Here is a 14,962-nt window from a genome sequence, read left to right on the forward strand (position 1 = left end):
TGACCATTGTAATAAGGCCTTAAAATAATACAACATTGTTAATCCCCAAACAGATATCAAATATTTGTATATCTGTTTGGGTAGTTGATATTTTATTTATGTATGTATAATACTTTTTATGAATGAGTAGCCTAGTATTAATAAATATATTTAAAGATTAAGATTACAAAACACTTACAAATCATTCATAAAACATGAGTGAATGATCAGTACCAATTAACAGTAACAGTAACTTCAAAGGTGCTGCAAAACATTGACTGAGTGGCTTTCGTATTTTTTTTATTAATATATTAATAGCCTATTCTTATGTAGGAAACATTATTTATAAAACATGACTTAATAATTGTAAAAAAGCGGCCTTAATAATAAAATATAAATGAAATAATGTCATGACTAATAATGCTAATCAGTACTAACATAATAACTAATCAGTTTCTAACATCTATAATATAAGTAATAACAAAGTATAACCTTACCACTTGTGACTGGCTCTTTAATGAAAGTAATATTAAGGTGTTACAAAAATCACTTTGCACATTGGTTACCAAGGGAACAGCCTTGGTGTCATTAGACCATTAGAAGGGACTGTGTGATAAAGTGCATAAATGATGTGAGCCGCAACATTAGGGCAACACAATCTATTTTTACTGTTGCAATATTAAGGACTCACCAATTTTGGAAACCATTATCTTTTTAATGAATATGTTTTTGTAGAATACAGCTCATGTTTGAGAAACCATTATCATTTAGCTGTGTTGAATCCAGGGGGGATAGCACTCACTTATTAGAATGTCAGTTAAACAATGACGAACGATTCCGTTATTCGTTCTTTTTAAATGATTCTTTACATAGTTAATGTATCTTTATGTATTTAAACATCGTCGTCCCCCATATGGATGACGCCTACGTCCTGTACTCCAAGGCTCTGTCTCTCCGGCCCTGTGTGTGTGCCAGGTCAGATCGGCAGCCTGCAGGCCACCCAGATGACCCAGGAGGCGGCCATCAGGGACCTGGAGAGCGAGCGCAGCCGGCTGAAGGACAAGGTGGTCCGCCTGGAGGAGGAGAGGGGCGCGCTGCAGGACAAGAGCCAGGCCCTGGAGGAGAGGCACAGGCAGCAGATCCACGCCCTGGAGAAGGTGTGTGTGTGTGTGTGTGTGTGTGTGTGTGTGTGTGTGTGTGTGTGTGTGTGTGTGTGTGTGTGTGTGTGTGTGTGTGTGTGTGTGTGTGTGTGTGTGTGTGTGTGTGTGTGTGTGTGGTCGTCTTTGGTAGAATTCGTAGATTTATCAGTCTGCTCCATCCTCTTCCCTATTCGTATCTCTCTTCCTCGGTGTTGACCGGCTTCCTCGTTAATCATATGGGGCAGAGACACTCTGACAGACACTCTTGATCAAACGCGTTGGTGCACGGCAAATGGAAGCTTTTTTGGAAAAAACTATTTCCGAAAATAGTCACTGCATCTGTTAGTCTCTTCCGTTCCTCTCTACGATCGCACTCTCTCAAACCCACACTCACTCAAACCTACACTCATTCACTCACTCATTCACTCACTCATTCATTCAATCCCTCATTTAAACACGGTCACCCACACATACTGCACTTCTCCCATGTGGTGTGTGATCTAAAAAGGGAGAAGCTCTGTGCTTCACTTTGAGTAGCAGCCTCTCAGTTGATAGCAGCACTTAGCAACAAATGTGTGAAGGATTCCTCTTACTAGAACTGGGGTTTCTTCAGCTTTGGTTTTCTGTGTGTTATATTCAAATCAGAGAATGCTTTAGGTGAAGAGATAGTAACGTATTTCCTTCTATCGCTCATTTATTTTTGTTTATTTAAGGAAATGTGCACCCATGTAATTTACCTCTTTGTTCTCCGTCTTGGGTTTTAATGGTTTTATTGTGCATTTTAAAGCGGAAAAGAAACAAAATAGGAAGTAAAGGTCACTGCACGTTTGTTTGTCCACTCTTTACTTTTGTGCGAAGTCCCCCCCATGTATCTAGTAAACACTGAAGTCATGTTTTTAACAACTGAACCCTTTGGTGGTCGATCATTGATTTACGCCCAGACGGTGACCTTCCCAGCGTGGATCGCGCTGACAGTGCCGTAGTTAGCTAATATAGGCTGCATCGTACATAAGCTGCCCTTTATAACCACTAAGGCTTGAAAACAACCTTGTATATAGGCCGCGCCCGTTTAAAGGCTGCAGTAACAAAGGCCCAATTTAAAGTACATCACCTCATATCCGAAGGCTCCTGCAAGTTGTGGAAAAGATGCAAAGACTCACAAAGACAGTCTTTTCATTATAACTTTATTTCAAGTGTTTGGCATTGAAAGCTGCAGCATAACAAATCAATTAGTCTGGGAAAGGCATTTGAAGTTCTGTGATGTTGATGTCTAAGGATTTTTGTGTGATAAGGAGGATAGTGTCAAAGGTTTACATGCACGGCTCTAGACTGAGTTACACACCAGACGAGCCATGGAGCACCCCAGCCCATAGTAGAAAGGACGTCAGACGTCTGAAGATTATCTGGCCTTGTTCTGTGTTTAAATAATGAGTGGTGTTGATCAGTGATGGAAGTCATAGCGCTGCTGTACTGAGGCAACATTGAGAGTGATCTATTGGAAGACACGACCCACTTAAGTTCCACTGAAGACACACGGCTTTGATCATTAAACTGAAAAGGCGGTTTGTACATTGTGCAGAGATACAATGAAATCGTCCCCCCTCTAGTTGCTCACCCTGATACTGTCAATGGTTCGCTCGCTATGGGCTGCCTGCGGTCACATTGCCAATACATCCGAACACTGAATTTGCCTTTTACCACCCCACAGCTCCCTGTTTGTGTCATCCTCCAAAATGCTACTCCAGGAACTCCAGGAACTCCAGTTCAATATCTTTCTAAAAATCACGCGTTGGCTGGGGCGCCTGCTTCTGCTCCTCTCCTCAAATCACTGTCACTGCATTGTTTTTAAAGGGGCTACACGCACCAATACGCCGTGTCCCTCAACGCTCGCCCAGCGCGGCAGCTGGGTAACGGCCTGTTCCTACGTGCGTCCCCAGAGCCTGTGCGAGGAGAAGGCGTCGTACGAGAAGGAGGTGAGCAACGTGCGGGCGCGCTACGAGGAGGAGGCGGGCCACATGAAGGAGGGCCAGGCCCGCATGCTGGACGACCTGTCCAAGAAGCACCGGCTGGCCCTAGAGAGCACCCTGCACAGCGCCAAGAGGGACAAGGAGTGCCTGCTGGCGGTGGGTAGCACACGCACACAAACACCGACACAAACATCGACACGCGCACACACCTACACGCACATCTACTCACACACGCGAACGCACGCACACACACACACAAGCACACACACAGGCACGCACACACATACACACACACATGCATATGCGCACCCACACGCATACGCACGCACAGTAACACACACACAAATGCAAAAATACACTCGCTCTTGCTCGCAAAACCCACTCATCACTTATTTTACCTGTGTTACTATATTACACCTATTTACAATTCCTATGGGTGTCGGTAGAGGCTGATCACACATCACATATTGTGTGTTATCACATATGGTATCCTTTCACTTGAAAATGTTACCTTCAGTTATTTAACTAGAAGAAGAAGTATTTAAGCAGGTATTACAAAAACACAAAAGAGAGACACAGGGCGAAAAAAAATTCCCACTCAAAACTGAAAAAGGACTTTAAGATACCTCAGGCCCCAATGGGCAGCATGCAAGAACATTTGCAAATGTATCTCTGAACTTGATCTTACTTTTTTGCATATGTATATCCTCAACTGTAATGTTCATTGAGTTCAGCAAATTGTCCTAAATGTGTAAACATGAAGAAATCACCCCGTCCCTAATTGAGTGGCTCTCACTCAACTAACAAAATTATGCTCATGAGGGTTATGAATGAGCATAATTGACGCCCCCGAAAATGCTATATGAGGAGGCGTTGCACTCAGAAGCATCTTTCATAAAGAAGGCACCAAAGGACAAGAATAAAAAAAGATTTGAGTACGGAGCTTGAAATCCTCCTTTTTGTAAACCAATGAAAGCAAACCCATAATATTTAGCAGCGTCAGTATTGGATTAGTGATAGGTGAGAGCACCAGCTACGGTATAGGAGTCGGGAAAACAAAGAAATGCTGTCGATGCGGCAGTGTCCCGAATGAGAAAATGGGGTTTGATTTAAATTAGACTCCGGAGCTCGGCTGGCAGGGGGATGATATCCATTTGTCCAACAGAAGTGGGAAGGATGAAGCTATACTTTCGGAAACGGATGAAAGAATCTGAGCAAATAGAGGTTTATCGACTTCTCCTACTTTGAGGTGTTGATGTTGTCGTGATTTTACACTGCCGCTTATTTTGACGGAGGCAAAGACAATAAGGGTCGCGCCAAGGATTTCCTGGTCTACCTTAAACAGCTGGCTAGCCGTGTTTGTATTGTTGCACATCAACAAGTCTGCATAAGGGATGTCTTCTGACCAGTATCTGTTGTCCGAGCCCAGGCGGACACGCCTCCCTGTGTGACTGTACGGCGGACTCCAGGCGAACACGCCTCACTGCATGACTGTACTCTATGACTGTACGGTGGATTAGGGGTTGGCGCCCTGCGGCTCGTGCGTCACGGCTTTCACACGCAGCCTTTTACAGAAGCACATGCATCCCAAAATACATGTGAGGATATGTATTTTGGGATTCATTTGAGATATTTTGATACTGATAATAAACTATATGTCATCTTGTAAAATCTATGAGCCTGCTTGAGTTGATGCACAAAACGGGTTATTTTTTGTGCAAGAAATGACAACAACCAAATTTTGGACCCTGTGACCTTGTGCCAGTGACTTGCGACGCCGTACGACCGATGCGTCAGCAAGGAAGAGAGCCAGGAGCTGTTGAGCCAAGTGACTTTGGAGTTGTTGGGGCTAAGGACAGCAGTTAAACCATGGCGCAGTACGCCAGTACGCCACTGACAGGGAGTACTATGCAGTGCAGAGGCTTGAGGACCTGCAAAATACACTTTTAACACAATCAGAACAAGCTGAATTAAAGAGTTGCAGCCTTGTGCTCCAACTGAACCACGCTGATGATTAGCCACCAAAGAGCTGCGTGCTGCCATTCATTCGCTTTGAGACGAGCGTTGGAACTCAGCCTAGTGTTCCCGGTGCTATGCTCCGAAACCCAATCACCAAGAGGCCCATTTTACCTCTCATAACATTACCATATTTTCTCGTTTCCCTCTCAGCGCCAATCAATCATGACTCCAGTCCCCAGAAAATGTATAGACCATGAATCATTTATTTATTGAAATATATAAAAAGTACTTCTGCATAATGTTTATGCTGTGGGGACTCCATTTCTGTTTCTAGTCTAGTTAGCACGTACCTATAAGAGAAATCTAAAAAAAAATGCAACGATTTTGGTTTAAATAGTAATCAATTTAGTTACAGACCAAATTCCATGGATTACTATGGTGAAGGCCATGGTAACCTACTAACAAAGAAAACAAGATTCTGGGTTCACTGGCAGTTTAAGAACAAATGTAAGGTTCTTGCATGAAAAAGCAGCAACAACCATATCCATTGAATCACACTTGGCACATCTCATTTTAACAATCAGTTTCTAGTAGACATTGGCATCCTACAGAATTTAAGATCTTAATAGACCAAAAAAATTAACTTCTATTAATTTTGGAGCCCACCAGTTAAAATGCCATATCAAATTGACAGAATGAGTACATGATCCGAATAAAAATGGAAATAAAAAACATTGTGACAATATTGCCTGCTTCAGTCAAAACACAAGCTGTCAGCTATCTCTGTCTCTCTCTCTCTCCCACCCTCAATCAATCAAACACACACACACACACACACACACACACACACACACACACACACACACACACACACACACACACACACACACACACACACACAGTTTTTTTCCATGCCAAAACACACCACGCTATGTGTCCAATTAACAATCTGTTTCCTTATTAGTGCAGCGAAATGAGTAACAACATATGTTCATGTAATGTACATATGTTTCAATGTTATTCATGCATAGATTCAGCTTAACACACACTCACATCAACACTCACACACTGCAATCAGTCCATACACACCCACAACCAAGGATGGCAAGATTTGAGAGAGCGGTAGATTAGACAATAAAGTTCTGGAGTAAAAGAATGGCCATCTGATGTTAATGTTGATAATAATGTCTCATTAGTCAGAAAGGACAATTGTCCCAGTGAAGGCAGGGCGTGCCATCCTCTATCATATTTAAACACAGGGACCCATCCACAAAAGCTTACACTTTGCTTTTATTGTTATCGTTGTGTTGAGCTGTCCATTCAATACAGCAAATCAATACAAACGTGTTTCCGGTGACATTAGACGGCAGATCTTAAATGACACTTTAAAGAACCGTACTGATCTGGGTGAACAGTCTGGCTGCTAACATCCTCATAAACCAATTCATTTGTGCCTTCGATTCTGTACCAAAGAGCATGTAGCGGGAGCCACAAATGTGAACGATAGCAATACTATTCCGCTTTTGGAATCGATGCACATTGCACAAGTACGAAGTTTGTGAAGGTTTGTAGACAACATAACAGTCAATCGCCATAAAAGTACTTGACGATGTCTTATCACGAAGGCTGAAGTGCTACTGCCAGGGTTTATGTAACCGGCCCGGGGTGGCGCCGCTAAATGTTCTTCTTCAGAGTAGCCAATATCATTTGACAAATGATATTGGAAACGGATGTTTTAGTGAAGCCAGGAGAGACAGTTACTGTGGTTTATTCACCCAGACGGGCGATTATTGGCCTTGAAATAGGAATAGCCAATAGAAATCCAGTTCCTCCAAAAAAACAAATCCTATTCCAACTAATCAAATCGCAAAACTGTAAGCTATTTTGTTCTGGCCATGTCTTTCATATGATCTTCTAGCCATCCTGTACATTTAGTTGCATTATAGATTTTGGCGTTGATGCGGTTTTTTGAGCTCCAAATTGAACCAAACAGCTTTAATGGTTTACAGTATAGTATATTGTGTGTAGCATGGACACACTTCTGTTATGTTCAAGGCAGAGGTATTTTGCATGTTGCATGTTCAAGCTGAATAGCTGATGAGATCTAAAAGTTTAATGAGATTTCTTCCACACAGAGACACGAACCTAAGCAAAGGTGTTGCACCCGCATGCCATGTGGCAAGCCTTGTGATTATAGTTACTAGCGCTAGTGTCAAAAGGGTTGTGTGAATTGATGCATTATATATATTTTAGCACTGTGTTATGCAAGAATATAACAATATTACTAAAGATTAGTAGATGATGAGAGAAAGCACCTAAGCCTCATCAAATATAAAGAGGTGGTTCAGAGGTTGATTTATATTCAAGGTGGTTAAGGCAAGGAGAGAGGAGAAAGCAATGGCACTACATTTGTCTTTGGGCCTGGCACACCAAAGATATTTATATGTGCAGGCAGGAGCGATTTTTTTTCTTGTGTAAAAAGGCTGGGTACAGTACGTTTTTGAAGATGGGGAGCCATGAATCATGGAGAGATGGCCAGGACCAGAACATATGTCCCAATTTTGCTGGAGAGTGGCCGAATGGACTAGAGTGATCTCTCTGCCCAACCGATGGTATCTGTGCCTTTGCATCACCCACGCACAGAAAGGCCTCCTGCCTTTTCCACTGTAGCATCATCGTGCTCATGATTTAGTAACTTGATGCAGTGGACTTGGTGTTCTTTTCCACCTATAACCTAGGACAAGGTTTAACTATTAACCTGAATCAAGGGTTGGCAACTAACATTTTGGTGCAACAGCCACTGTAAAAATTCGTAGGTTCCACCCAGCGCAGCAGCAACACCCCAACAAAGACTCAAGGACAGTTGAGCTTTACACTATGGCTCTGACTCCACTGTGCGGAATAACAATGAAGTAATATCGCAAACATTTCATTTAACATGTCTAATTGAATGCACAGATTAATGTGCCAGCAAAGAATGACAAATAAACCTCAATGAATCTTAACTGTACAATGTGTTGTCTCTAGATGATAGATGGCTTGTTTTCATGATAGGTGGCTGGCTGGCTAGTGAAATCCATATACATTGAATAGAAGTAATATAAGTTTTAGTTTTCCATTATTTCTGTGTGAGCTGTCAATTTAACCGATTTTTACTGCACAGCTTATCGGGTCAATTTGCACTGTTGGGAACAGGCTCGCCTCTGATACTCCAAGTACCGCTTCCTTTTCTGTGTCACGGTTAGCCAACTAAAAAATAAATCAGATTTTTTTGGGTGGGATTGATTTTTTACCGTAATATAAGGTATGTTGTAAAATTATAATAGTATATGTCAACATAATGTCAAAAGTTTAGTTTAGTTTAAATAATGAGGAAATTGATTGAACCACCACCCCTTTGACAATCATCTTTGTGTGCGTGTGTGTTGGCGATATAATGCCCAGTAATCTGCCTTTCCGACACCTGCCCATGAACGCCTTGATGCCTTATTCATCACCCCTGTGTGTGCCGTGTGTCTCTTTAGGAGCTGGAGCAGCAGTTCGAGAAGGAGCGTGCCTCACTGGAGGAGCAGAAAGCCCTTCTCCGTCAGCAGCTGGATGAGCTGCGGGCCGAGCTGACGGAGAAGCTCTCTGCTGCCAACAACGAGGTAGTGCTAATGCCACTCTGGTGCTGTGCTTTGGCTGGTCTGAACACCTTACGGTTCTTATGTGTTTACACGCTCAGTTACAATGGAAGACTGTATGTAAGAGCATGAGTGCAAATTGTCCCTTTTTTACTTTAGTTCCATTCAAACCATTGTAGGTTTGTACTGTTTTACTGTGCAAAGAGTGTATAAGTGTGAGTTACTTTGTCATAATATCACAGGTCTATTGCAATTGTAGCATAAGATGGAGTGAAGGTGTTAAAACCGCTATAAACTGGTTATCACCCACATTAAAGACCCAATATACTCCGGCAAAGTGGGTACCCTAATTACTGAGATGGTTGTTAAATGAAGATCTCCATAAAAAAAATGAGGTGGCAAAATGACGACGCCTTCACTCACGGCAAGAGGTCTGAGTTAACAAGAGGTCTGAGTTAAAAAGAGGTCTGGGTTAACAAGAGGTCTGAGTTAACAAGAGGTCTGAGTTAACAAGAGGTCTGGGTTAACAAGAGGTCTGACTTAACAAGAGGTCTGGGTTAACAAGAGGTCTGAGTTAACAAGAGGTCTGAGTTAACAAGGGGTCTGGGCTTACACGTGAGCCAGGCCTGGTTAGTTAGCCTGAGCCACCTGCTACTGGGAGACGTACACGCTTGCGTTGGCAATGAATAGGAGTGGAAACCTATCTGTGTGTGTCCCTCCCTCTCTATCTCCCTCCCCCCCCAGGTGTGCTTGCTGCAGGAGCAGGTGTCCCACGGGGAGGAGGCTGCCAGCACTGCGGACGGACAGATCTCCACCCTGAAGGAGGCGCAGGACAAACTGCTTGAAGAGCTGGACGCCACCCGGGCTCGACTCAGAGAGACCAGCAACCTTCTGACCGCTCTGCAGGTGGAGACACTCGCTACCTGGTAGACATGTTATGCAGATATGTGATATAGGCCTCAGTGGGCAAAGGTTGGTTATGTTTGTCATTCCAAAACGATGTGACTAGATTCCCTGTTTCACTGGGATCCCCAATCAGTCCTCTTCCCTAAACCCTATTGAACCGAGATGAGAAACACACACACACAAAGACAGACACACACACACACACACACACACACACACACACACACACACACTCCCCCACTCTCACTCGCTGGTTACTCAGAAGTCATCTTTGCAGGTTGCAGAACCTGTCATCTCTCTAAATAGGGAGCTGAGCACCACGTTCATGTGGATGACGATCAACAAGATGCTCTGGACCTGCTTTAGTCAAAGATGTGCACGACACCAATCTGCCATCCTCCCTGGCTTTGAAAAGCAGTTAGCTCTTCACACGGACGCACGCAGCATTGGCCTCGGAGCGTCATTGATGTAGTGCGACAGCGTGGGCCGTGGGACAGCAGCAGCATAGGCAAGACGTACTCTGCACCAATCAGAGCGACTCAACGTCTGGAAATGGTCTTTTACATTTCTAGCATGAACCAGCCTCGGGATAAATTGACTGAAACTGAAAGTATATATATTTTATTTCATTAAATGCATTCACATAATTACACTATAATTTAGGTACCCTTAATTAGGATTAATTTATTCCACGACAATATTACAAAATAAATAATTGGATGTAAACACAATGAATATATTTTCTAAATGTTTAATTACTTTAATTAAAGGATATTTATTTAGTTTTACTTTGTTTCCCTCTTAGTAAGCAGCATGTCTGAGGTGTTAAGTAAGCCATTATGTTGCATTGTTCTAGGTCAGGAAGTTGTGTTCCTTTAAAGACATTTAGTATGTCAAGGATTGAATGGTTGTCCTAGGATCTGGAGTGAGGAGATAAGGAATGCACAGTGTTGGTTCTCACCCTATACTGAATACGATAATGAATGCATTTTAGGGTTGATGGAGAAAGATTTCAAGCTTCAGGTCTGCTTTTTGGTCCAAACTACCACTAAGGCACCTGTGCAGACAGAATATTTAGTCTGTCAGCACAGGTGAGCTCCTCTAATAGAGTTTCTCACTGTATACAGATGACTCAGCAGATTTTCTACCAAGTTCAGCGTCTTCATGGTTTGCTGCTAATGTAAATGAGCTCTAACTTCAGACACTTGGGCAAAATAACCCGCCTGGCAAAAGTGTGGATCCCTGTCGGCGTTAAAGTGTCAGTGAACCCACTGATTCAGCTGGAAATCAAACACTTTGCGATCTAAGAAAATGTGTTTAGGGTGGAGAGTTCCAGAAAGAAGGGGGGCTTGTTAACCCCATGGTTATGAACCATGGCAACTTGGTGATACTTTTTTAGTACCGTCGTCGGGTATGAGTCATAACGAGCGATGTTGTATATGAAATGCACCACACACTATGGCTATTGTTACGAGCGTCCGAGAAGCCTTAGCCTCACTCGGATGTGTATATTAAATAAGAATTTGCTCTGCAGTAGCTTCACTATCCACACACACCGGAGTGTTATACTATAGTTTCCTGGGAAGCCTATCCCTCTCTCACAAGCAATCATCAAAATCAATGAACAACCACGAGCTCCGCTGACTAAAAGAAAACCACAGGGGTTCTGAGTGGAATGTTCACACAGTTGAACGCTCACATATTACTGTGTTGACGATCAAATGAACATCTTACAACATTAAAAACAAAAACAAAATGAGTTTGGGTTAATTGGCTCTTTAAGGAAATGAAGCAGTCAATATTTTGTAATCAGTTGACCCAGTGTTCATAATAATGTATCACACTTAAATCAGTAGGAAAGATGAGAGGTGCTCTGTATTGGCAGGATTTATTCAGAATTGGCATGCACACACACCCTATTCGCTACATTCCTGTTCATTTCCTCTTCATTAATATGAAATAGTAGTTGGCTTTGGAGCGGCATTGTTTTTTACTTTATGTTGGACGTGCTCAGCTATCACAATTTAAAGAAGTAGTTGCACTGCATGTTAAATATGCAGATCTTCTGGATGTTTTTGTTGTTGCACAGCAGTAAAATGCTTCGCTGCCCTCTCTTTTGAATAAAACAGGGTGTTCTCCTTCCCTCCCTCTCCCCTTCTGGTTTTTTTTCCTTTACCTCAGGGGGAAATGGAAATGCAGAAGCGGCACCATGAGGCTAAACTCATCACTACACGGGAGGAGGAGAAGATGAAGATGGACAAGATGGCCCTGGAGCTGGAGCTCAAATGGACCGAGACGTTGAGGTGAGCTGGTGACTCTCCCTTTCAGAGTCTGTGTCCACGTGTCTCTTTGTGTGTGTCCTTGCCATCAGGAATGTGTGAGAATGGATGGGTGCCAGCAAGCAGTCACACAAGAGCATTTCCCTCCGTGTGTGTGTGTGTGTGTGTGTGTGTGTGTGTGTGTGTGTGTGTACATGCACATATGTGCTCGCTGTCTCTCACGCACGCGTCACCCTTCAGGCAGGAGTGTAAGAAGCTGCGGGAGGAGCTGCGGGAGGACCATGAGGAGGACAAGGCCGCGGCGTTGGCCCAGCTGGCCAGGAGCAAGGAGCAGGAGCTGGGCTGCGCCCGGGAGAGTTGGCAGAGGAAGGTGGAGGACCTCCTGGAACAGGTGATTCATTTTGTTGGGCCAGCCACGTCAGCCTTGCATTGCAACTGGGCAAACGTGCTATGGGCATAAGGATGGACACAAATGGGTTCATGTTAAAGTCACGATGAGCACAAAATAACGTCATTTAAAAATACTTCTTGTTATATGATATGTTCCCTTCATCTTTGGAGCTTCAATGTGAACAGTACTCTTTGAATATTTGGTGTTTATTCAGTGAGCAAAGTTTATATTTTGGAGTGAAAACTGGATGGAGAACACTGGGTGTGGTTCAGGAAGGCAAGCACTGCTCCAATCAGTGTATGCACGTGTAGTAGGGATGGCGAAAATGTAAAATATTCTTGACCGACCACCGAGCCTCATCAACCGGTTGAAACCGGTTAACTGATCAGATTAAAATGTGCTATTTGAAATAACAGCCATTTCGAGCCACGCCAGCCGCCTGCTATTTCGTAACTCTGCTTATCTCTCTCCCGTTCTGCCTCCGACTCACACACACACACTCTCCGAGTGAGAGGAAGCGGCTCTAACCGCGGCACGACCTGTGTTTGAATTGAAACACGAGGCATGCTTACTGCAAGTTGACCGTGTGTAGAGAGCGGGCTCGCACACCCACAATGGTCTGAGATGGTGTGGACCACCTTGAGACCCTGCGCGGGATTCACCAGGGGCCAATCGGAAGAGGGCAGCGTTAGGAGCTCATTTGAAACATTGCCACGGCTCATTTAAGAAAATGACAGCTCAGAAGAGAGGCCGCTTGTTTAGTTTGGAGGAGACAGAAAAGTTGAGTGTGAGGGATAATATTTTTCACTTACAGCATTTAGTCTACTGTCCATAATAATTCAGAGAGTATATTCTCAGCCGGAATAATTAAGACTTGAGAAGAAATTAAACAGTGGTCTACAGACGCGGCGTCCGTCCAACTTCCAATAAGTCACCTCATCTGATCATCTTTTTGTGTAAAGTGAAACCAACACACACTTCAGCCCAATTTTTTATTTTATTAACGACAAGCGACAAGATTGATCGGTTAACGTTGATACGGTCAACCATCGGTCAAACGGTCATCTGTTAACATCCCTAACGTGTAGAGCTGTGGCTTATCAGTAGTCAAGACTGCACTCTAACGAGGTCTGAACGGCTGCATATGGTGGGAATGAGGTCACGGTAAGTCAGGAAGAACAAGGAAAGAGGAGTACTGCTGATTGAGCTGTGGAGGCACTATGGATCTCCCTGAGACAGCCGCTATTGTAAAGACAGATGCACCGAGTGGAGAAGAAGGGACAAGGATGATCCGATGGGACAGTGGTGTACCGACAAAGTGGTTAACCACTCTCTTTTCCACTTCTTATTCTTTAACTTGTTTATTTACCTTAAGTTTTATTTACCTTAAACCCTTTTATTTTCCTTTTTCTAACCCTGTTAGAAAAAGGCAATAAAGTAACAAGATTTATCTAGCCCTATTAAAGCAAATTGCTTCATCTGAGGGATGGCCAACCCCTGAGTCAGATTTGCACCGCTGACCAGCTCGAGCAGAAGTCGGCTGACTCATGGACCAGAACGCTGCTCCTCGGGAAAGGTAGTAATGGACCACAGCATCGACGCTAAGAGGTACGCAGCCCGAGAGTGTCCGCCTCAATTGGATCATCTAATGGCCTGTTTGGAACCTCACCAAGTTGCACATTTATGCAGCAAAGGCAGGGCCGGTGGAAGCCAAGCCTTTCATGATTTCAGGAGCAAACATGCCAACTCATAACCCGGACAGAACAAAGTGTTGGCAACCACCTGGCCCAGAGTCAAGTCCTTGAGGGGTTCCACAACCTCAAATAACCGCTAATAAAGGACGTTCTGATTTAACCGTGGACTAAATAGCAATACAATCGTCTAATTTAAACCAGGCTTAACTGATCATCTCCACAGTAAGGATCTGAAGGAATTGACCGCTGGAGACAAGGATGTTGGCTCTCTGATCCAACAGGAAGAACGTGTATGACTCAACTTGTAATCATGACCTGGCCAGGCCAGATTGTAGGAGAGTGACTACTGCAGTCCCTGAAGCCAGATCTGGAGCCGCCTTCAAAGAAAAGGTCCAAAAAATGCTACCGATGGGACCCAGACGGCACCAAACAGGTGGTGATCGTCAAACCACATTATGCAATGGCTCTGGGAATTGTCATAACATTTACATATTCAATGCATAAAGAGTGTCTGGGTCCCATCAAGTGGTTTTGGAAGGTGTGGCGGTGAATCTGTAATCATGAAGAAACACAGGAGGAATACTGGTGATTGACCTGTGGATGAACTTGGATTTCCCTCTGACAACAGCTATCGTAGGAGGGCTGACTGGAATAGATGAGAAGCCACATTACATTAGCCGCATTACGCCTACAGAAAGAGGCCTTGGCCATGCCCCCCGTTGTCCCAGTACTACATTTCCTTTGACTACTCATTGGTCCCAACACTCTGCAACTTATTAGGGGTCTGAGCAGTGAAGCTGCTTGGCCCCTATTGTTTCTGTAACGTTTTATTTTTTTTCTCAAATTCTGTAAAAGTCATACTGCAGCCTATACCGAAATGTTCAGGTATGGTTACAATAACCCCCTCTATCGATAAACCCAAATTTGTGGTACTGCACCTAAAGGTGGCGCTATTGTAAAAAATCATGATAATTCATGATTTTCTACCATATCGCCACATTTGGGTGCAGTTTTGGCTCCTCACC

General features: G+C 43.7%; 1 protein-coding gene across 4 annotated transcripts in view; it reads left to right on the forward strand.

Annotated features, from left to right (window-relative positions):
* The window catches only part of fam184ab (family with sequence similarity 184 member Ab), a 45,582-nt gene that overhangs the window by 11,103 nt on the left and 19,517 nt on the right, over nt 1–14,962 (forward strand). For all 4 annotated transcript variants that reach the window (XM_030345763.1, XM_030345764.1, XM_030345765.1 and 1 more), the window contains exons 8-13: nt 955–1,136; nt 3,056–3,241; nt 8,569–8,691; nt 9,412–9,573; nt 11,755–11,876; nt 12,093–12,243. In XM_030345763.1, coding sequence (XP_030201623.1) covers nt 955–1,136; nt 3,056–3,241; nt 8,569–8,691; nt 9,412–9,573; nt 11,755–11,876; nt 12,093–12,243 — 926 coding nt within the window. The remainder of the gene's footprint in view (nt 1–954; nt 1,137–3,055; nt 3,242–8,568; nt 8,692–9,411; nt 9,574–11,754; nt 11,877–12,092; nt 12,244–14,962) is intronic.

This window comes from Gadus morhua, chromosome 21 (genome assembly GCF_902167405.1).
Source record: "Gadus morhua chromosome 21, gadMor3.0, whole genome shotgun sequence".
Classification (NCBI taxonomy): Eukaryota; Metazoa; Chordata; class Actinopteri; order Gadiformes; family Gadidae; genus Gadus; species Gadus morhua.